Source organism: Sceloporus occidentalis, unplaced genomic scaffold (assembly GCF_023333645.1).
Source record: "Sceloporus occidentalis isolate IW3139 unplaced genomic scaffold, rSceOcc1.0.p SCAF_66, whole genome shotgun sequence".
Classification (NCBI taxonomy): domain Eukaryota; kingdom Metazoa; phylum Chordata; class Lepidosauria; order Squamata; family Phrynosomatidae; genus Sceloporus; species Sceloporus occidentalis.
Genome location: NW_028317046.1, coordinates 2,554,228 through 2,577,240, shown reverse-complemented (window position 1 = coordinate 2,577,240; position 23,013 = coordinate 2,554,228). Strand labels below are relative to the sequence as shown.

At 40.0% G+C, this 23,013-nt stretch overlaps 3 protein-coding genes across 3 annotated transcripts; 2 read left to right on the top strand and 1 right to left on the bottom strand.

Annotated features, from left to right (window-relative positions):
- Positions 1-1,894: 1,894 nt before the first annotated feature.
- Positions 1,895-10,656, top strand: LOC149286865 (epithelial sodium channel subunit alpha-like). Its single transcript, XM_089493679.1, has 12 exons — positions 1,895-2,205; positions 2,929-3,190; positions 3,794-3,984; positions 6,312-6,415; positions 7,026-7,189; positions 7,449-7,547; positions 8,197-8,314; positions 8,587-8,665; positions 9,019-9,076; positions 9,421-9,476; positions 9,949-10,024; positions 10,363-10,656. Exons 1-12 carry the CDS (start codon positions 1,895-1,897, stop codon positions 10,654-10,656), a joined length of 1,812 nt encoding a protein of 603 aa, XP_089349805.1.
- Positions 10,657-14,318: 3,662 nt separating this feature from the next.
- Positions 14,319-18,611, bottom strand: LOC149286864 (nicotinamide N-methyltransferase-like). The gene is made up of 5 exons (XM_089493678.1): positions 18,543-18,611; positions 17,823-17,874; positions 15,624-15,749; positions 14,925-15,132; positions 14,319-14,757 (listed from the first exon to the last, which is right to left on the bottom strand). Exons 1-5 carry the CDS (start codon positions 18,609-18,611, stop codon positions 14,319-14,321), a joined length of 894 nt encoding a protein of 297 aa, XP_089349804.1.
- A 488-nt stretch (positions 18,612-19,099) lies between these two features.
- On the top strand, positions 19,100-21,717 carry LOC149286863 (indolethylamine N-methyltransferase-like). The gene is made up of 3 exons (XM_089493677.1): positions 19,100-19,232; positions 20,458-20,665; positions 21,282-21,717. The coding sequence occupies exons 1-3, from the start codon at positions 19,100-19,102 to the stop codon at positions 21,715-21,717; spliced, it is 777 nt and encodes a 258-aa protein (XP_089349803.1).
- The last annotated feature ends 1,296 nt before the right edge of the window (positions 21,718-23,013 follow it).

The window sequence follows — 23,013 nt, the reverse complement described above, 5'->3', positions numbered from 1 at the left end:
TGCAGATAATAGAATCTAAGTAAACTGCCATTTGGAATTCTGACACATAGCAGAAATAATGACTAAGAGTATTAATGCACACATTCAGGACTAGACACACACCATTGGGCATACAGGAATCTGTAGGCGCTTTATTAATAAAGTATAATAATAATAATAATAATAATAATAATACAGGGCATACTCCCCATATATTTTTAGCTCTATTTTTTCTCTACACCCCATTAGTTATTCGTATGTATATGTGAAGAATTGAGAAATAGTACATCGATTCCACTCCATCAGTATTTTATCGATACATTATATATTATATATTATAATACATTGGTATATATGAAAAACTACACTATTCAGTAATACTGTATATCTAAAATTAATTTTACAGAGCAAACTGATTTTAATGGCAATGCTTATGAAGTCCATTCCTCCATAGACTTGCATTAGTCAGAGTGTCCTGTTGGGTGATTAAGACTGAGGCATTCTATTGTTCCCCACAGGCAGGATGATAAGGAGTCGGAAAGAAAAGAGCGCAATATTTTTGAAAATGTATTTTTAATCAGATAAATGTAATAACAAAAGCGGTTGGAGTTCCCTTTTTTTTTTTTAAAGTTACAGAATTACGCCATCTCTCTAAATGTTACTCTAATTAGTTTTATAAGGCATCTCGCAATTAATCTATACATAGTTATTGCTTTATATAGTTGTTGTACTAACCTGACAATGATATGTGTGACTAATTCATTAGGCGAAAACTGGAAATGAACAGCCATAATTATGTAAGTGTGTGTGTCAGTATGTGTGTGTGTGTGTGTGTGTGCAGAAATATGTTAGTGTGTGTCTGCAGAGGTATGTTATTGTGTGCGTGTGAGTATGTTAGTGAATGTGAGTGTGCGGAGGTATGTTAGTGTGTGTAAGTGTGTGTGTGAGTTTTAATGTGTATGTGAATAATATTAGTGCTGACTTATTGTGCCATTTGTAATAGTTGACCCTAATTAACAAAGTACAATTAAATATAAAATGTAATATTCTGTAGCTAATGTGACGTAGAGATGCATTTACATGTTAATCGATGGAAATGCATATTATGATAAATTAAAACAGCTAGAAACGCATAAAATGTGCTCTGACACCTAACATCAATGTCCTCCAAATAAATGAATTCCAATCATTTGTTTTATGTGAATAAACACCAATTTTGAACAATCCGAAAGAAAGATACTGAAAATGTGGTTTCCAGGCTTATGCAGATAAACACCCTGACTCCTAATCATACTGCCTGTGGTAAACAATGGAATGGCTCAGTCTTAATCACTGGGCACTCTAACTAATAAATGTCTATAGAGGAACTGACTTCATTAGCATTGCCATAAAGCATCAGCTCAGTGTGGTGTCTGCGCTCCTCTATCGCCCCAGCAACCAATCCAATTGTTCTTTAGTCAGGAAAATTCCATTGGTTGCCAGGGCAATAAAGTAAAAAAATGCTCTTAATGGTTCTCACGCGTGGATACTTTTTCTGCAAACCCACTGTATGACATCATCTAGAAAAGCTCTAAACTTTTTCAGCGGCGATAAATATTTAAATTGCTTTTTTTTCTTACAATGAACTTTAAATTTTGTAATTAACCTTTTTTAATCGACATAATTAAGCATAGGGGACAAAATGCATAATGAAGTAACCATTATTATTATTATTTATTGTTTTATATAGCGCCATCAAATTCAGTAGCGCTGTACTACAACGGGTATGATATGAATGGTATATAGGCAAACAGAACAACAAAATCGACAACAAAATCGTCAGCAACATCACGAATGAGATAAAAAGTTTGGGATTGTGAAGTCACAAAAATATTAACGCTCTTCTGTGTGTTTTTGTCGTAAGAGCCTGGTTATTATGGAGTCCTCAGGAAAAGAGAAGGCTGAAGAAGGTTGGATCGAGTTCTACGACTCGTTTAACGAGATGTTCGAATTCTTTTGTAACAACACGACCATCCACGGCACGATCCGACTGACCTGCTCCAAGCGGAACAAGATGAAGACCTCGTTTTGGGTTGTCCTCTTCTTCTTCTCCTTTGGAATGATGTACTGGCAGTTTGGATTGATGACCGGTCAGTACTGGTCCTATCCCACCAGTATGACCATTAACTTGGACTCGACCATTAATACATACCCAGCTGTGACAATCTGCAATCTTAACCCTTACAGGTAGGCACCGAGCCAGTCCCGTTATCCCGGGAGATGAAGAACATTCCCACCACCCAAAAAAAAAAAAGAATAATACCTAAAAGTAGCCTAAAAATAGAATCTTAGGGTTCCGGAACAATAAGTAAGGAACGGAGAATTCTGGAATAGACTTAATTGATTCAGAAAAAAATGTATTAACCGAGAAGCTGTCCGCGTTTCACATGATCAGTCACCTTAATCTTGATTATGAAATCTAATTATAAGTTTAGCGACTACGTTTACGCTCCATTAATCTCTTGAATGCGCGTCTGCGTAAACACAGAAATATAGTATTTAAAGGTAGATCCACGCAGTCTATCTTAATATTATTATAATATTTTTAAATATGGTTCTTTGTTTAAGCGCAAGTGATTCATATTAATAAAATGTTATTTCATAGATGGACTGTAAGGAAGTTTTACTTTACTGAGAGGGTGGTAGATAAGTAGAACAGCCTTCCAGCAGAGGTGGTAGAGGGTAATACAGTGAGGGTATTAAACATGCATGGGATAGACATACGGCTCCTGAATCTAAGACGAGACCAACGACTGATTAAGGTTTGAGTCTTTACAGCAGGAGAAACGGGCGACTAGACGGGGGCCGAATGGGGGCCGATCTGCCGGCAAAAACATTAAACGTTCTAGAACATAAGTATTTGTAGATGTGGAAGAGGCAGATAAAAGCATCTATCTGTTTTTTTTTCAGGTTTGATCAGGTTAATAAATACATCAAGCAGTTGGATCGCATGGCAGAAAGGACGCTTTATTCTCTGTACGGGTATAACGCATCCGCGGCAAAAGAGCGCGACGCGGAGACCGTGGACCTTGAAGAGCTTTTGGAAAATATGGAAAACCAAAGCGATGGAAGTTTCCAGTTAAACTCCGGGATCAGACTGGTGAAGCTCCCGGAAAATGGTCAGGACCCAGTGGTCTCAGGACAGAGTAAATCCAGAGTGGGATTTCAGCTGGTAAGTAGACACGGGGTTAATGTTTTTGTACATTTTTTAATAATACAGACAATATGGAGCTCTCGATGCCATAGCGATAGCAGACGGAAGACTTTCTGATCATCGGCAGTTCCGAAGCACATGAAGATTCCTAAGAACCCCCAAGGGTTCCGTTCCGTAAAAGTAACATTCTGTCTCTATCAGAGGTTGCAGAATGTTCTAGATGGATTTCTATGGGACTGCTCCCTTCTACTAAGTAGGGATTAGATGGGTGAGACCATGGCTTTGTGTGATATCCGACAGGAGGGAGCGGTGTTGAGAAATCTGTGTCAGAGGAGGAACGATACTTCCTAATCTGTTCTCCACGCCGCTCAGCTGATTTAAACCTATTTATCCGCTGCTCTTAATAATGATACCGAATTACTTATCAGTCATGTGATAGTTGGGTGACTTTCCTGCTAAAACACCACACTGAGCTGATGCTTTATGGCAATGCTATTGAAGTCCCTCCCCCCAGAGACTTTCATTAGCCAGAGAGTCTGAGTGGGTGATTAGGACTGAGCCATTCTATAGTTAAGAAAGCGTTGTTTTCTAGACTAGTGAGCGTGTAATTCTGTGTTTCAGTGTAATTCCTCTGGTGGAGATTGTTACTACAGATCGTTTTGGTCGGGAATTGATGCTTTGCACGAGTGGTATAAGTTCCATTTTATGAACATTATGTCCAGAATTCCACTTCTGTTACCGATCAAGAAAGAAGAAATTATGAAGAATTTTATCTTAACGTGCGATCACGGTGGGATGCCCTGCGATGAAAGGTATGATTCACCAAGATACCACCAAATTCGTAAGACGCAGCAAACTGCTGACAAATTTTGAGCATTTTTAATAAAAAAAAAAATAATAATAATAAAAATTGAAGACACAATTAGGCGTTTCTCGATTGCTCCCAGAGGAGAAGCCCTGTAGGATGTACCGGCGTCTATGGAATCACCCCGTCAGCATCGCTGGCTTCTTGCCAACCAACTGTGTGTAACGGCGCTCAGTGTTACATAAAGAATACATGATTGCTCCCGGGAAATTCGGCAATGTTGGCAGGTATTCTATAAGGTACTAAGTAAGGGATGGATATAGCCCTCTAGAACATATATATATATATATATATATATAGGATATGTCTATAATCAGGGAATGCCACCCAAGATAAACGGGATCATTGTTCATCAGTGGCACCTACTATGTAAAAAAAAATTCTTAGCAAAATTCCAATTTTTTTTTATTTTTTTTTAGTAGACTTTTTTTTACATACTAGCACCCATCATACCAACGATTAATAAAAAAAGCCAAAAAAGAGAAAAAGCTCTGGTCCTTAAGGGTACTAAAAACCATCAGTCCTGAAGGGGTTAAAGTTTGAAGACAATTGCGAGGAATCAAATATTCATGAGTCGGCATATGACCCAATTAAACACCAACAAAGAGTCCTTCGGAGCGATTGCAAAATCCATTCGTCTCTCGGACGGCTTCTGCTTTCGCTATTGTACTTCTAAAAAAGAGAAATCATAGATTGTAAGCTCCTGTGAGCCGGGCTCGTCTTGGATTCAGGAGCCGTATGTCTATCCCATGCATGTTTAAATCCCCTCACTGTATTAGCCTCTACCACCTCTGCTGGGAGACTGTTCTACTTATCCACCACCCTCTCAGTAAAGTGCATTACGTTATCAGCGTATATTTTTATTTTGAGCGTCGTTTAAAACCCTTGTGGTTTACAAGCAACGTCACAGCTGGGAAACTCAGATCAGATGCTTCCTTTTTGCTGTGAGTTATAGACAGGAACAAATATGTCCCCAACGTTCTAAAAAGATCATTGTTCAAAATATAGCCGGCGTTCTTCATATTCTGGTCCTAACCCACATGAACAGGTTTGCAGCGTGTAATGGGTTTATGAGGCATGATTTGGGCTTCGGCATGCTTTTATGACATGTTACAATGACACAAGGAGAAGTCCATGTAAAACATATGCAAATCCAGAGCAGAAATAGCAAGGGCTCATAAATCTCAATCTCAATGACTCGCATTATGTCAGCCTTGGCCGGTGCGATAAAATATAGATCAGGAAACTGTATCCGCGGCAGAAGATACCGGCCGTATTACCGAGCCAAATACTCATCATGTGTAATAGCCAATTACTAACCCACGGCTAAAAATAACGCCAGGTACGTCTGTCTCGTTGATGAGGTTGATATGGAGCAATCCGCTGGCAGCAAGTAATACAGTATCTCGTAAAAGCAAAGCCATCTATTGATCTCTTCTATGATTTTATCCAATATCTACTATCTTACATCTATATCGGTGTAATATATACATAGATATAAGATATTCCGTCCAATTAAGTCCAATATCTCGCTAAGCACTTTTGTTCTTCTGCCACGTTGGGGTCTTGCCTGTTGAGTTGCATTACATCGACCAAGTTATCTGAACTGCCTGGAAAAGGGAAACTCGTCTATTCACTAAAGTCAACTCAATTGCTGGTGATCGTTATAGAGAGTTGCCAAAAAAAAGCATAGCTGCTTGTCTGCCAGCAGATCGGCCCCATTCGGCCCCCGTCTAGTATGCCCGTTTCTCCTGCTGTAACGACTTAAACCTTAATCAGTCGTCGGTCTCATCTTAGATTCAGGAGCCGTACGTCTATCCCATGTTCACATGAATTTGACTTGACTCGAGTTGTTAGCTTCCACTTCACTGAGCTCCAGCTCAATCACTCACTTGCGCAGGCCAAGCGCAACTCAAGGCAACACTAGGGTCTGAGTTGAGTGGTGTTGGGGGATCGAAGTTTAGTAAATCTAGTGATCTGCTGTATCCCAAACTAAACCAGGACCTGCTAAACTAATCTAAACCGTGTCTCGGGTCCATGTTATTGATGTGAATAAGTAAAACTAGCTCTAACCTCGATTAAGTAAACCGCATATCCCAATTTCTATATTTTGTGGTTCTTTGCATTGAATAAACCAACATAAAGGTGTTTGCAGATGAAAGTTATAACATATATAGGCGTCCGCTTTGTATGTAGAGATGGGGACAGCGCTGAGACGCACACACGTGATTCATTTGTTACAAACCCTAATTACCGTTACATTCTTCCCTGCAGAAACCACACTCACTTCCATCACCCGATCTACGGAAACTGTTTCACCATCAGTAACCTGGGAACGGGTAACGTTTCGAGAGAATCCCAGGCCAGCAAGCAGTCCGGTAAGATGAGATTTCACAAATTCAGAGTTTCATCGGCTTCTGTAATCAGGAGACGAGGAAGTGAGTCCGGGCTTAAAGAACCACCAGAGGTCAAAAATGGGACTTGTTTTGAGGAAGCTTATGAGGTTTTTAGGCGCGACAAGAATTATGGTTAAAAGTTATGTTCTTATGGAAATTTGGACTCTTTGCCTCATTCTTGGTGGGCTCAACAGGTCGGTAACGGGGAAGATACAGCGTACAGCAGATAGCCTCTCGTTGACTATTGACCCAACCATGTAGGTCCCTCTAAAAGCAATAATCAATAGAAGGGGTTTTATTAAGATCCACTTTAATCACTAGTATTTAGACATGACATGGCTGAAAAAAAGTAAAAATATATTTAACAAAAATAATTAAACAATATTTTTAAAGTTATTTGGCTGATTTGAAAACCAATATCCATGAGAACCTTATAAGAAGTAACATCTCACTTTATTTATTCAACCTTTAATACTTTGCATTCCCATCAAACATACAAGGGCAGAAAAATAACGAACGTGATTTAATTCTGTTGGATACATCAAGTTTTGGGGGGTAATCAATATATATATATAAAATTCTTTACTTCCAGGGCTAACCTTGACCGTGAAAACCGATCAGAATGATAACATGCCTCTCCTGTCGACCTCGGCGGGAGCCAGAATTATGATACATAACCCTCATCAGCCTCCTCTGGTGGAACACGAAGGGTTCGATATCTGGCCGGGAAAAGAGACCTCCATTAATATTAAACAGGTATGTCTGAATATCATTCTTAAGGGGGCAAATATCTCTTATCTCGGACACGCTTGTTCCTCCATTGCGGAGCCTCCTTGGTATTTGGGACAGGGTCACCATTCATCTATGGACTCGACCCTATGATGTCATTTTTGACTCAGTCTGGATAGTGCTATGTGGAAGCCCCATTTTTTTTTTTGCATTTCGTGGTCCATGTAACCCATTTACATTTTCTGGCCACTTTATACATTTTATCAAAGCCTTTATTTTTTCACAGGATCAGGTGAATCGGTTGGATGGTGTGTATAGCGATTGTACAACAGATGGAAGTAGCGTGGGCTTCAAACTCCTCTACAACACTTCTTACACGCTGCAGGTGAGGCCACCTAGGACAAAACACGAGGCAATCTAGGGACTTGGATACCAAATGTCAGAATAATATTATTTATTTACACAATTTATTGCATAAAGCCATTTCCTGCTGTTTCTATACACATTATGGGGGCTTTTAGGACTGTAGAACCCTGCGATCCCCTCATACCCAGCAAACATTCCGACCTCCTGGAAAAGAGGGGCATCAGGGGAGGAAAGAGGGACATCAGGGGAGGAAGGGAGGAAGGGAGGAAAGACCAGGGACATCTAAGAGGATATAGGTTTTAGATATAATCCAAAGCCATTTAGATAATAATAATTGATGAGGTCTTGATGGATTAAAACCTGAAGATCTGTGTTCTCTGTGCACAAAGAACGTTAATCCCGTAATTAATTTGTTTGCCAAGTTCCGGCAAAAAGTCGCAGGGGATGGAAGGCTTAGCTTTATCGATTCAGTATTCGGATGGAACTGAGATCAGCTGGGCAGAACTTCAATGGTTCTTGGGCTGGGAGAGAGCGACTAAGCCACATCAAAGAGGTTTAGTGACAATTGCGACCTATATATTCGGGCAGGCAACTGCCTTTCCAGCAGATGTAAGATTTTATTGAATTCCCATCTTTTATAAATACCCCATATGTGTCTTCTGTTCCAGTCCTGCTTACATTCCTGCTTTCAATACAAAATGATTGACTTATGCGGATGCGGCTATTATTTGTATCCCCTTCCTCCCGGCGCAGAATACTGCAACTATAACAAGTACCCAGGCTGGGGTAAGAAACATAAAAAAAAACATAGTAGCCAAAATCTATAATCTCTTCAAAACATGAACATTCTAATTCTTTGCATGGATCTAACAAAAAAATCAAATTATTGATTTTAGATCGATTATGTCAGCAAACAATCAAATACTTTCATAACTAATCAATAGAGCGGGTCCCCAAAATAATGCGTGAGAAGAATGTATTAAAAATGACTTATTCTGGAAAAGAACGTAATAATCGCCCAAAACCTTTTATAACTATCTGTGCTTTTTATGTTCCAGGGCACTGCTTCTACAGACTGTATGATAAGTTCGTAGATCACAGGCTCAGCTGTTTCTCCAAGTGCCCAAAGCCATGCAGGTAAGTGCAGAGTATCTGATCATAATTGGATCATTTACTAATAATCACAATATTCTCATATAATAATGTAACATTTCCATGCACAGCTCTAAAAAGGAAGCTGGTGCTTTTCCTACACGTGTTTACCCGGCATAGGGATAAATTTCTGATTTGGTCTGATTCTGCAGCCCTGATCTGCAGAATCTTTTACGCCAAATACTTTGTAATACAATCATTCCAGGTGTTAATGGGTTAACTAATATGAGTATTGGGTGCCATACAGAATAGGTGATACTAATAGTAACCTGAGTTATTATGTCATCAGTTACATTTAGAGAATCTCAATAATCTGTAATAACTTTCTACCCCGACAGAGAGACGATATACCAGCTGACAGCAGGGACTGCGAAGTGGCCGGCATCCAATTCCAGAGTAGGTACCAAATTTTATTTAAAATATTACAAATACACATGATAAAAAATATTCAATTAATTGTTAAATTTTTTTTTAACGATTTTATAATATTTTTCTCTTTTCTAGCATTAGGGGAACCAATACCATGGAATTTTATTCAATGAGAAATGAAAAGTATATCCTAAGAATATAGAATATCTAGACGTTCCAAACTTGTCGTTATTTTTGGGGTTTTTTCCCTTAATTGGAGATTCTGTATAAAAAGTGATTTTAATGCAAAGTTTGAATGGTGACCTTATCGTCAACAACCGGGTTATAAAACCATTTTATTGTAACTTTACATATATTCTTTTTTATTACAGAAATGGGTCATGCCGTTATTATCGTGGCAAAATGGATATAACAGCACCAGCAGCCGGTGAGCCTGAATAGTGCCAATTATCCTTTTTTTCACACAGTTTCCTTCAGCGCAAACATCTTTTGTAGCTGGTTTGTGAAATTAACTCCTAACACAATGTTTCTGGAACATAGTTTGGTGTGAATGGCATTCACTTTAATAAAAATACTAAATTATCACGTAAATATTTTACACGAAAAGTCTACAAAAAGTGAGAAAATAATAATAAAAGAGAGGTTCAGTGAACCTCTTTGTTCAAATCCAGCCTAAATTAAGCTGGTTTTGTCTATTTGTGAAATATGCCTTTTTTTTTACTTTACTGAGACGGTGGTAGAAAAACGGCACAGCCTCCCAGCAGATGTGGTAGAGGTTATTAGTGAGTGGCAGGGCCGGTTGGGTGGTCCGTGTTCAGAAGGGAAGTGGGCAGGGAGTAATTTTTAAGAAATAAAGTATATTTTTTATGAAACCTACTTTTTATTGCATTTATTTGCAGAAGTGATGTCTCAAAAATTAACCTGTATTTCCAAGGTCCAATTCATCGATCTTTTGACGAAGTCCCAGCTATGCCTGTAAGTTTCATCGGACCGGAGTGACATAAACAGAAAAGAAACAAAAACGGGGTTTTAACGTCTTACTTCCACCCAAAAAATTTCTGCAAATATAGAATATTAAAATATAAGCATAAAATTACGAGCTTCGCGTCGCCACGGTGATCGGCTCATGAACAGATTTAAAGATGATTATAATTTATACTATGGATCAGCACAGCCTCCATAGACTGCATTAGACTCCGTAGACAAAAAAGCGCCAGGGTATGACATCATACGTAAACCCCTGGATGCATTGAATCATGAGACCATAAAAGGAATTTGGGGATTTGTGTAAACTTTCTTTGTTTTCGTCTTAGGTGACTTTGTTGCTGGCCAACATGGGAAGCCAATGGAGTCTGTGGTTTGGTTCTTCCGTACTTTCCGTAGCCGAGATGGCCGAGTTGGTTTTCGATGCCGCTGTCATGTTGACCATCGTCGCCTACCGTTGGCAGAGCGCGAAGAAACTAAAGAAAGCTGCCATCCCGCCGACAAATTCCCGCGACGAAAACACCGCCATCGACCTCGAAAAAACAGAATTCCCCAGAAAACCCTTAGAATGCATCAGAGACAAAGCCCCGGCGGCGGAAAAGAGCGACCCCCCAAAAAACTGATCACAAAATTCTAATCTGCGATCGAAGTCTCAAAAATTTTTTTTTCTTTGTTCCTCGTATTGTTTTTTTTTCTTTTTAACACTTTTTGTTTCAACTGAAACCCGAGTGGTTGTCCTACTGAAAGAGTTCCTCCTTCTTTGCTTCTCTTGGGTTTTTCTATTTAGAATGTGAAGAACAATCATGCAAAAAAATGTATTTTGACGTTGAGAAGTTCCAGCTGTTTTGGGTTAATGTTATATATTTGTATTCAGATGTAAAGTTATTTTTCTATATAAAAATGATTGCTGAAGGACTTCTCCGGCGTAAAGTTATTGTGTATAAGATCGGACTGATACAATGTTCCCCGTCTTGTTAAGAAATCCGGTTGGTGACCAACCCCACCTAATCTAAAGATCTCACGTTGAAGGAACTTCTCCTGTCCTTAGCATTTTACTGTCGCTTATAAAGTCGTCCGAATCCCGGAGACTCGTCCAGTGAACTCCTTCCCACCACCAACCAGAACTAACCGGATAGCGGACATCGCCACAAAAACAGCGACATTCCAAGTCCTATTTTGGTACCGAGTTAAAAGTTAACTAGTGCTTTGTTTTGAGCTTCCAGAACGCCTAAGAAAGTTTTCACAATCTTTCAGTGAGTTTTGTTTTTGAAACTTTAAGATACCATCTCAGTCTTCATTATTAACCCTTTCTACACTTGATGATTGATCAAAGGGTGTTGTGAATTTGTTAGCCATACTTCATGTACCCTTCATGACCCCGAGGTCCATTTTCGTCCCCGGAGCCAGATTTCTCATTGAGATGCTTTGGTAGCTGTTTAGCGCTCCGCGTGCCAAAGATCTACCGGAGGCAAAAGGCGTGACGTCACCCCCAGTTTTACGTGGACCACCGCGCATGACACGTACGGTATATATTTATCATACCTGGAAGCTCTTTGGGTTTGATCCCAGTCTCAAGGTGAAGCCCTGCTTCCCTGAGTCTCCGGGTCCGTTTCTTCTTTCTGTGGGCAGGAGAGCCGTGGTCGGCCACGAGCGCTCCCTACATGCATAGCCACCACATGAAGTACTAGTCTGGGGTCTTTCAGGCAATCTTCCATCATAGTGAACAAAAAAGACAGTTTTCACCGTACATTGTCCCCTAACGTAGGGATCTCTGTGCAGAAAAACCTGACAGATATAAATAAGCCTCAGGGTTTGGACAGATCCTCCTGGGTCTCTACTCTTCTCCTCTGTGTTTCCGACACGTCATCGTTGACACCACTTTGTACTTATTAGTACGTGCATAGGGACATTAAGGGGTTAAAACGAAGCATTTCCGAAACTATCGCAAAACGCCACAAAGTATCGCCTTCACTCTACCTCTGTATCTTTATCACTCCTATAAAGACAGATGCGTAACACGACTCTTATAAATGTTTACGCTGCTCTTGGCCTGATCTCTGTACATGACCGCTGTTACGCTCCCAGCGAGCTTCGGCTGCTATTCTATATTTATAGTTTCTCTTAACCTCTTGTAAAATGTGATAGCGGAAGCCATGGCTGCTTTACAATGTGAACTGCATGGAGAAACGATAACTTTTTCTTAGCCTTTAATCTTCACGCACCACCGATATTCGAATTAACGAGAAGCAAACATTAACTCAAAAAATGTCTGGAGTGCAACATAAAAACAAACCTATAACAGATCTATGTGCACAAGGGAAACGACAAAGTTATTAAACATTAAGTAAAGGAATCCAAATTCATAAAAGAATGACCATAAGATGGCGCCGTCTAGGTGACTTTTAAGAAACGTAGAACCTGCCCGGCAGATCGGCCCCATCCGGCCCCCGTCTAGTCGCACGTTTCTCCTGCTGTAAAGACTCAAACCTTAATCAGTCGTTGGTCTCGTCTTAGATACAGGAGCCGTATGCCTATCCCACGCATGTTAAATACCCTCACTGTATTACCCTCTACCACTTCTACTGGGAGGCTGCTCCATTTATCTACCACCCTCTCAGCAAAGTAAAACTTTCTTGCATTCCATCTAAGCCTCTGATCCTCTAGTTTTAGATTATGGCCTCTTTTGGAGCTCTCAGCCCAACCGTCTCACACAATGGAAGCCGATCTCAGACCACAGAGCATCATCAAAGCTCAGTGAAAACTTCAACAAATGACTTTAACGATTTTATCTTTTAACGATCTGATCAAATATTATTATATTATAGTAATATATTCAAATATTGCGCTGTTTTCATTTTAAACCAGTTGTAGGTTTTGCCCCAAAATATAATGCTTTCAGGCAGGAGTTCTCACTCTGTTATCTGAGCCCCAATCTACTAGACGAACACTCCTTATCATACTGCCTGTGGGAAACATTAGAACGACTCAGTCTTAATCACCCAGCCGGACTCTGTGGTTAATGAAAGGCTATGGATGGACAGACTTCATTAGCATCGCCATAAAGCATCAGCTCAGTGCGGTGTTTGAGCCGGGAAAGTCACCCAAAATATCACATGACTGACAGCAACAGCGACTCCAGGTCTGCAGATAAAGGGAGTTTATTGGAAGAAAATTAGAAAAAAACAGGTTTTTGTCAGGATGATGAAGAAACAGGTTCTATTTAATAAAAAAAGAGTCACAAGATTATCAGGTGTCAGCGTGAGTAAATATTAGCTCAGGGATATCACCTCATGTCAGCAGATCGTGTTCGTTTCATTAGAGATTAATAATACTGATCTCAATACTTTTCAGCCCAAAATCAAAATTCTCTGTGCTCCTCCACGTACGGCATTTCTGAAACACCCCGCGCTGATCTGTTTCCCCGGATTCAGTGTGTGTGTGTGGGGGGGGGGGTCTGACATCACTTGATATCCTGTTTTGCTATTGGTTGAAACGAAATAATCCCACACCAAAGTGCACACTCACTAACTCAGCCATCTTCCACTTTGCACCAATTGCACTATTTTTTTATTTTTTAGTGCGTGTTTGGAGTCCAGTTTGCATGCATTTTACTGCATGCAAATAGGTGCAGGGGTTCTCTAGTTATTAGGGTTCTTCTATCACATTTAGCTCCTCCCCCTGCTGCCTCTGATGAAAGTGGGGAGCATACTGCGGTATGCTTCCTGCACATGCTCAGTAGAACTCCCATGCTAGTGGAGCTGAGCTACGATTGGAGTAGCAGGAGCCAATCACATGTATGCTATCTGAACGCTGGCTTCAATCAGAGTGCTACTGAGCGTGTGCAAGAAGTTTCCATACTAATGCTTCACAGTTCAGTAGAGGCAGCAGAGGGAAGACTACACACAGTATCTACATCCAGTAAAGGTGGTAAAGGAGTGCTTGTAAAAGTTTTATACACATAACAGTTATTTATTTTCTAGCACAAATTACAGTGAATTTCATTGCCAAGCACAATATTTATAAAAAGTACACAAAAAACCCTACCCGATAAGGCGGTAGTTAGAAAAATTAAGATTTTCAATAAATTCTCCATTGAAAAAGCTTAACTTTATTCTGTGATCATTGTTGACCGGGTCTAGATCAGATAATCAAATAACATTTTTAATTATCATGCAATTTCAGAAACACCTGGTGTTTTGGCTCTTGGCGATCGCCTATTTTCTTTATACGATGAGGCCGGCTCTGATTTAAGATAGAAAACCCGAATATACCTGAAAAAACACGCTTATTTATCTGCTTCTTTTTTCGCCAACAAAAAAAAATTCCCGTAGCTATCCGTAATGTCGTCTTGTGAAGCCGCATCGGGTATAATGAAGACTTCCATTTTTTCGACGGTGAAACCGGCATCCACAACGGCGTTCTGGACGTTCTGCTCATCGAGGGGCAGGCAGGAGAACCTCTGTTGACCAACCTTGTAGAACGAATCCCCCAGGACCCCGATCAGCACCAGATGTCCTCCTGGCCTCAATAAGGAGCCGATGTTCCTCAGCGCGGTTTGATAAGAGCTGAGATCTTGGCAAGCTGTTTCCAGACATAACGCGGAAATCACCCCGTCGGCAGGAGGGATCGATGCTGGATCCAGTGGATTACTCTTGGTCACATCGCATTTGAGGACTTTCTTAATGGCCGCTCTTAGCTTCTCCTCTTTTTCATTCCACGCTTCTCTGTTTGTCAACATAAAATAAAAAAATAAAATAAAAATAAATAAAAAAAAACATAAAAATAAAATAAAATAATAAAAAAAACATAAAAAAAGGAGCAAAGTGTTATTTAATTTAGAATGTCTAAAGGTTGGGCCGACTCTTATCCATAAGAGATTTATTCCATTCACCTGTTGCCTTCTAGCTCGCAAACAGTCTTAGAAAACTCTGACCAATCATATGCTCCGGGATCTTTTCTCAACCATTTCTCCAGTTCCTGACGGTTCTTGTCGGTGAAATCTGTTGCAATGATAGATCTAAAGGCTTCGCAGGCAGACAGAAGCTGGTAGATGGAGGGTCCTGTTCCAATGTCAATCAGGACGTCACCGCCTATCCCCCCTGGGTTAAATAATAATAGATATAAATAGATTATTGTGAATAGGAAATAATGAATCCAGATCTGTTATTGCAGATTTGCTTCACTTTTAACACTTACCCTAAAAAGTTGTTTGGAACCCGAATCCCTCTTGTTCATGGACTACAATGCCCATCAGTCACAATAAGTGACCGCAACCAATTCCCGCACCTTCTTCCATAGGTAGAGCCCTAATTTTGTGAAGACAAAAAGATGGCCGGCAGATCGGCCCCATTCGGCCCCCGTCTAGTCTGCCCACTTTTCCTCCTCTAAAAACTCATTCCTTAGTCGTTGGTCTTGTCTTCAGGAGCCGTATGTCTATCCCATGCATGTTTAATACCCTCACTGTATTAACCTCTACCACCTCTGCTGAGACGCTGTTCCCCTTATCCACCGCCATCTCAATAAATTAAAGCTTCGATACATTAAAATGTATTTTTTGTCTTTTAAGCCCCGCTCTGCCCCGTTTACCTACCAGGTCCAAACGTCTCAAAGCATTTCTGAAGCCGGAACTTTAATATGCTGTCTCTCCCTGTCCCAAAACTGCAAAAAGCAGCAATGTACGCAGCCGGGTCAAAATTGGACTGATAAATCTCCCCGTCTGTGAAAGACACTTTGTATGATATACCGTGCAGGATTTAGCAACACAATATAAGTATCGTCGGAGTTTGGACATTGGCTCCTGATCTTTTGGGGCAGACCCCCGCAGATGTAATAATTAATACGATAAGTGAGATGCTGCTTGTTAGAGGTCACATTTCTTTTCACCGCGTATTCTATATGCCCAGAAGAGACTTCCACGGAAGGTGAAATGTTATAATACATTTCACCAATAAAATAGGATAAAATATGTTTATACAGCAATAATATATATATATATATATATATATATATATATATATATATATATATATATATATATATATAGGGTTTTTCCCTTATTTTACTTTGATTATTTGTTCAATTTGGTTAAAAAAATTAACAGGGATGTAGCTGTGTCCACAAAGGCAAGAATGACCCAAAGTACCCCTGGACCGTTTAAAGGGACACTGCAGCCATTATATGTTCTTTCATGTATATCATATCTGAGTGGTCCCTTTTATTGTATGTGGTGTCCCCCCTCTCCTTGTAAATTGGTGAGATTATGCATTCCTTATATATGCATTTGCCCCTTTCTTCCCCCCCCCCCACGCCCAGCTAGTTGCCCTGTATTCAACAAGGTTGAATAATATGTGCCTTAACATTGTGAAACTGTTAAGGCAAATAATCTCAAACCAAATTTTTCACCTGATTTTTTTGAGTCTTGAGATTTCCCTCTTACTTTCACAGTAATATACAACGCCTGTCAATTTCGCTATGAACTGACACTAGGGTTGCCATATCAGCTACTTTTTGGGGGGGCGTGGGGGGTAAACCTACATTAACTCTGAAGAACAGAAGGGAATCATTTATTCAATTTTTTTATGGGGTTTTTTTTCAGTTTTCATGCCCATTTCTTCTTCGCTTTACCATTTAGTAGTTGTATTTTTTTATAATGATATCATGATGTATATATATTTAATTTCGAAAACATGTACGTTTTCTGGATTCTTGGCTCCACCTGCTGGTCAAACATTAGTACTGACTGCGAGACTGTAGGGTATAAGGTCACCTTGACAAAAAATGTAAAATGTGATTATTATTATATATATGTAGCAAAATATTGATGCAAAAGTAACAAAAGGGAATATCTGTGCTGTCCATTGAGAGGGATAGATCACCGTCCTATGATAACGGCCCCCACACATCCTCTCCGCCAATATTTGAGTTAAGTTGCAAAGATGATGGCGTAGACTTAACCCAGCGGGGGGGGGGTCTAGCATTCCATGGGGTCCCAATGACCCCATGGAACTATTCTTATTTTGATGCTTGATCACCCCTGAAGCACTAAAAGCGTTAATGTAGTGTAGTTTATGGCATTTTATTAGCTCCTAAAAGCCATCTTTTAATATGCATTTCGGGGTTATATACAATTAATTGATGATATAGTTAAATATATATATATATATCTATATGCGTCTCTGATAAGTCTGGTGGGCCCTTTTCGCAGCTCGTGTACCATTTGTATTTATTCTGCTTTAGTTTATTAGCAATGGAAGAACAAACTAGGTTTAGACAAACATCGCTGAGCTAACTTAGAAAAGGTAATTACCCCAAACCTCGGAGGCGAAACCATTCTGAGGCACGACAGCCCGCGGTGTTATTAATAATAAACATGGGCCTGGGGGCAATTATTTGGCATCAGCGCCAAGCTTTAACTGGTTGTCCCTGCAACAGAACCACTGAAAAAGGTGTAGCGTACATGCCAAGTATCACTGCTTAGTTTGGGCAGTCCCAAAGTTTGGGCAGTTACCTCAAATCTGCCCCTCTTCCCTCCTCTCTTTTTGCTGGGTGTGTGGGGATCGCAGGGTTCTACAGCCCTAAACGCCCCAATTATGTGTATAGAAACAGCAGGGCTGCCCTTAGACAGGGGTAAGTGGGGCTTCCACCCCGGGCCCTGCAAATAGGAGGGCCCCGCAGTGCCGCTGCTTACCGCTCTTCCTCACATATATGATCTCTCTGTGAGTGAAATAGAGCGCTGGGATATTACGTCTCAGAGTCCATGATCAGGAGTGAGAGCTGGAGCCCCACTTGCCCTTTCCACAGAAGTCTTCTTGCCCCAAGCCACAAAAATCACAAGCGCCGCCCTGCAGAAATGAATTGAAAAATTAGGCCTAAATCATCGGATATCATGCTTTTCCACTGACGATCCGGTCCAAGTAAGGCCGCAGTGGATCACCGGATCCCCGAAGGATAAGTGGCAAAAACCCTGCACCAAAAACTGACAAATGCAGAAAACAAAAAAAGCACAGAATGCATAAAAAAAATATTAAAACGTGCCATTATAGAGGAAATATCCCCATTAGCATTTCAGTCAGATCCTGCCCCAGGGGCAGTCCACAAATAAAATGTGAGGCAAATTCACCCTGCTCAAGAACCCCAGACATAGATTTCTACCTCCATGGGCCGGGGGTCCGGCATGGTCTCAGTCCGCCCCTGTATGTGGGTTTAATGAGAAATTAAAATAGGGCTTTCATTTGAAACCATAGAGACTCACAAAAATAGTACGTAAAAAAAAAACTATACTAAAATCAATGGTAATTATTATGATTATAGACATACCTCATTTTTTATGTATTTTTAATACTTCTGGCTTAATGAGGTTTGGGGTAGAATTTTTTTGGGGGGGGTTACTTATAATGTTGACATGTGCTATCGGATGTCAGGGCTTTTTTGTTGCACTGCGATCAGTGCAATATGGATAGAGATAGTTCTTTTTCTCTTTTTGGGGAGAGGAAGATACATCGGATCTCACCGTCTCCTCTTCGATCTCCCCTGCACTGATCACACTGCGATCAGCAAGCAGGGCTCCATAGAATTGCATGGCTGCTTGCAATGCAAGCGATCAGCCAGTGTGTGTGTGTGGGGGGGGGGCGATCAGAGACACCAGCGGGGTCCCGACAGCCGTTCCTCTCATCAAAAAACCTACTTAGCGTACATTGTAGGTAACCTACTGACAACGTCAATAAATATGGCAAGGTTTCCTTGAGCATCAGAGGATCAAGTGCCCCCCCCCACATAAAGGCCAAGAAGCAAACTATTCGAATAATAATCTTTTTATAGATTTTTTTATTCATTAAGTATGGACTTTTTGGTAAATACCTTGATAATTGACTTTTCATTTGTATATCCCGGTAGATTCCACCCGGGCCCTTAGGTCTAACTCTTTAACGTGAGAAATCGGCATGTGATGCTGGGAATGTTGACGTTAAGAAATTCAAATTCTCCAGGTCGTCAAACATGCGCGGACGTATAAATCGCATCCCATTCACCGGGAGTTTGTGTGAAAGGTAGAGCAGAACAACCGGCACAATGTCGATTTACGATCAGGGCTTCAATGCTAAACAGCTGCTGCAGACCCTCTATTCTCCCTCCGCGGATGAAGCGATAAAAGAAGACCTCTTGTATTTTCCAATCAACAAACTTCACGAAGCCGTGGCCTCAGGTACTGAACCTTATTTCTTATCTAAATAACATTTTACGTTGATCATCGTGGCTGCGGGGGTCTTAAGAGGTAATAACATGCAGGGTTCTTTATATCCCCCTATTATATAGAATATATGAATGCCTAGAGGTAAAGAAGTGGCACTTATCATATAAAAAGATTAAGGAGCCGCCTTTGGCCCAAGGGGTCTGCTCATAGAATATGGGAGCAGTGATAGGGATACTATATATATATATATATATATATATATATATATATATATATATATATATATATCCCTATCATTTATATGTTCTATGCATAGTTATTTTTATCACTAGCATTACAGATGGGGACTCCTAAATCTAGGTTAACACTAGTACCCTTTAGTCACCTGTATTCAAGCATGGAATTCAGCTGTGGTTATAGCGGAGATAAAAGCACCAATTGGGAATGCTCAGATATCATTCAATGTAAGAGTCAGCTCCTGAGTGTATGACTTAGAAAATCTGCCCTTTCGCCCTGTGACCCTGGAATTGGGGCAAAATCCAGAGACATGGGGGGGGGGCTTGGGCAAATCCTATATTATATTGAGCAATAATCAATAATTATCAATAATTAATAAAATGTGACTCTTGGATATGGGAAGTAAAAATTGGCAACTGTAAAACAATTCAGGTCCCTATATATATATATATATATATATATATATTACTGTGTATATATATATATATTACTGTGTATATATATATGTATATATATATATATATATATATATATATATACTGTGTATATATATATATTACTGTGTGTATATATATATATCCCAAAATGCCTCAGGATATAAATAAAATATAGAATGTGTATCCATTTTCTGTAATATGATTTTTAGAGTGGATTAAAGATGCTGTTCCAATTGGACTAAAAACATTAATTGCGCTCTTTAGTATGTTGAGCAAATAACCCTGAGCAGATCTTCCATTTTATTGTTTCCTCCGGAAGTTTCATCTCATAAAACAACACAGAAACTTTTATGAAGTTTTCTTGTTTTATACGGCAACCACCAATCAGCGTTTGCTTCTGTAGCTTGAATGAAGCACATTTGAAGCGATGAAATACGATGTGTTTATTAACAAAGTATCATTAAATGAAGGCCCCGCAAAAAAGCTTCCAATTCATATTGGTAAATTCTTGCTGTAATCTTACATTTTGTGTAATTAAGGTGTTCCCCCCCCTCCCCCCGCAGGTAAAATAACTGGAACCAGTCTGGTTGACATCTCGTTTGGACCCGTTGTTTACCAAATTTTGGCGATAGGCGAGCCGTTCTCAGATATCTCTGTTTTAAGAGCCAACGACATATGTGTCGCGGAGGTGAATGCGTGGCTCAAAGGAGAAAGTGGGGCTTTTGATTGGTCTTCGGTGTCAAAATACATTGCACATGTGGAAGGAAACAGGTAACCTGTATAGATCATACATTTCTAAGCCGCAAAACTAGCCGGTAAAATCTCTAGAGGCACAGAAAGAACGATCAAAACGAGTTTTTTTTAACTTCAAATGAAACCAATATCAATCCCTCTCACTGTGTTTTATGTGATTTGTTTTATTTCTGTTCTCAGGACTATATGATTATTCCTCCCCATTAGGTTATCTCTCCCCTAGAGTTAATTTGCTGATTGTTGCTGATTGGTTCCGTCAGCCTTTGTAAAGGTGCAAGGATTGGGAAAACTTCAGGACAACAAAACATCCAACTTTTGCCACAGATCTCTATTACAATTATTATTTTTATTATTATTATTAGAATATATTATTATTATTTTTATTATTATTATATTGTTGTTGGTGTTATTATTATTGTTATTATTATTAGAATATATTATTATTATTTTATATAGCGCCATCATATTCCGTAGAGCTGTACAATGGGTTACACTGATGAAAAAAACGAAAAGTTACAAATATTTGTGATAAATGAATTTATTTCCTGGAATTTTTGGCAGCGATAGAAAAGTTTTTTTTTTGTTTGTTTTTTTTAATTGTACCGATAAAAAACACGTTTCCGTATTTTTTCAGGGATAAATGGGAGGAAAAAGAAAAGAAAGTGAAGGCTGCCATAAAAAAGGTCCTGAAATACGAGCGCGGAAAGCAAACCATCGTGGACCCGTCCGTGGTGCCGAAGGCGGACTGTATGATCAGCATGTGGCTGAACGAAGTGGCCAGCGCCGACAGAGAGGGGTTCATCCGGCATCTCAAAAAAATGTCCTCGCTCATCAAACTCGGCGGTCAGCTGATACTCTTCACCGGTCTCAACGGAACGTTCCTCAACATCGGGGGGCAGAGGTTTAACATTTTCCCGCTGACTGAACCGGTTCTGAAAACCGCTTTAGCCGACGCCGGTTTTTCTGTTACGATGTTTGAGACTAAGCCGAGTGTCCCCAAACCGCAGACAGATGTACAAAGCTACGCGTTCGTCGCGGCCATGAAAGTCAGGCTTATCAAATATCCCTAGACGCACGGAATGTTCTGCGGTAACGATAAATCAGAGGGATACAAATTTCATGTTAATTCTATCATTCCACGCGCTTAATTCTGACTATTAATTATTATAGTGTTCACGGCTCTACTTCTAATTGGCCCCTTAGGCAGAAAGTGGGTGGGGTTAGTTCCAATGTGGGAGGAGCTTCTAGTAAAGGCGAACTGTCACTTCCGAGACCATAAACAAACAAACAAATAGAACAGAGGCAATGTTTGCATTAATACTTAATGTAAAGATGAACGCAGGGTTAATATCTTGAGTGCCGCTGTGAGAATTTGGATGGGGTTAATCTGGAAAGCGCCGGTTCCCCTTTTAATCCGACCCCCCTCGCCTCCCGCGAACAATCTATTCACATACGCGGTGTGGTTTATGGGAAATCCAGCCTCTGCGGCGTTATGGAGATCTTTACGTCTCTGCCGAAAACAAGGGTTTAAATCTCAAATCTCACTGGGGGGGGGGGCGTCTCACCCCCCTCCCCCACCATTTCTGTCTTGTGATTCCGCCTTTTTCATTTTTCGCTCCTATTATCCAAAAAGTTTTGCTACTTTTTTGAGCTTCCTCTCTTCATGCCAACCTCTTCTATCCTACTGAATATTAAATCATCGATAATCATTTGGAATTTAATAAACATACAAATGAATCGCTGAATGTGTCTGAGTTTCATTTCTCGTATCTGTTAATATTAGTTTTTATTCATTTTATTACAATCTACATTGGGGAGACACTTTTACACCAAATTTCAAGAAGGTATCTCGATAGAACTGTGTGTGCTGGTTAACAAATTGAACTTTCCGGCCTGGTATTGGCTGCCATGAGCGGCCAATGAGGAAGGAGTTAGAAATAACAATAAAGATGCACAATATTCGCAGTTAATAAATATAAATATTAATCATCTATAAAAATGATATTTATTAATTATGTGTAAATTACCCATTTGGTGTCCAGCATACTTTACCTGCTTCAATAAATTATTATTAAATAATCAATAAAAAAAAACTAATGGGGGTGTTCAGAACCCCCTATTACCAAGCTGGCTGTTGCTCTTCCTTATTGCCCCACTACTACATGCCTTGTGGCTTCTCCAGAGACCCCCCCCATCCCTTACGCCATCCCACCCAGCACAGGGTTCCCATTATATGGCATGTAAGAGATGAGACCAAACGGGAGATTGACCATGAGAGAATTAATATAAGGGGGGGGAAGGAACATGCTATATATTTATATATTTATATATATACACACCGCCGCTCAAAGGGTTGGAGTCACTTT

What these genes read in the sequence shown, in the direction of transcription:
- LOC149286864 (XM_089493678.1), bottom strand. Translation starts at nt 18,611, where the DNA reads ATGCAATTCTATGGAGCCCTGCTTGCTGATCGCAGTGTGATCAGTGCA. An exon ending in CTTTGAGACGTTTGGACCTG is followed by an intron (nt 15,133 to 15,623) that starts GTAGGTAAACGG and finishes TATTTAACCCAG; the next exon opens with GGGGGATAGGCGGTGACGTC. An exon ending in TGCGAGCTAGAAGGCAACAG is followed by an intron (nt 14,758 to 14,924) that starts GTGAATGGAATA and finishes GTTGACAAACAG; the next exon opens with AGAAGCGTGGAATGAAAAAG.
- LOC149286863 (XM_089493677.1), top strand. Translation starts at nt 19,100, where the DNA reads ATGTCGATTTACGATCAGGGCTTCAATGCTAAACAGCTGCTGCAGACC. An exon ending in TCACGAAGCCGTGGCCTCAG is followed by an intron (nt 19,233 to 20,457) that starts GTACTGAACCTT and finishes CTCCCCCCGCAG; the next exon opens with GTAAAATAACTGGAACCAGT. An exon ending in GCACATGTGGAAGGAAACAG is followed by an intron (nt 20,666 to 21,281) that starts GTAACCTGTATA and finishes GTATTTTTTCAG; the next exon opens with GGATAAATGGGAGGAAAAAG.
- LOC149286865 (XM_089493679.1), top strand. Translation starts at nt 1,895, where the DNA reads ATGGAGTCCTCAGGAAAAGAGAAGGCTGAAGAAGGTTGGATCGAGTTC. An exon ending in ACACTTCTTACACGCTGCAG is followed by an intron (nt 7,548 to 8,196) that starts GTGAGGCCACCT and finishes CTTCTGTTCCAG; the next exon opens with TCCTGCTTACATTCCTGCTT. An exon ending in TATAACAGCACCAGCAGCCG is followed by an intron (nt 9,477 to 9,948) that starts GTGAGCCTGAAT and finishes ATTTATTTGCAG; the next exon opens with AAGTGATGTCTCAAAAATTA.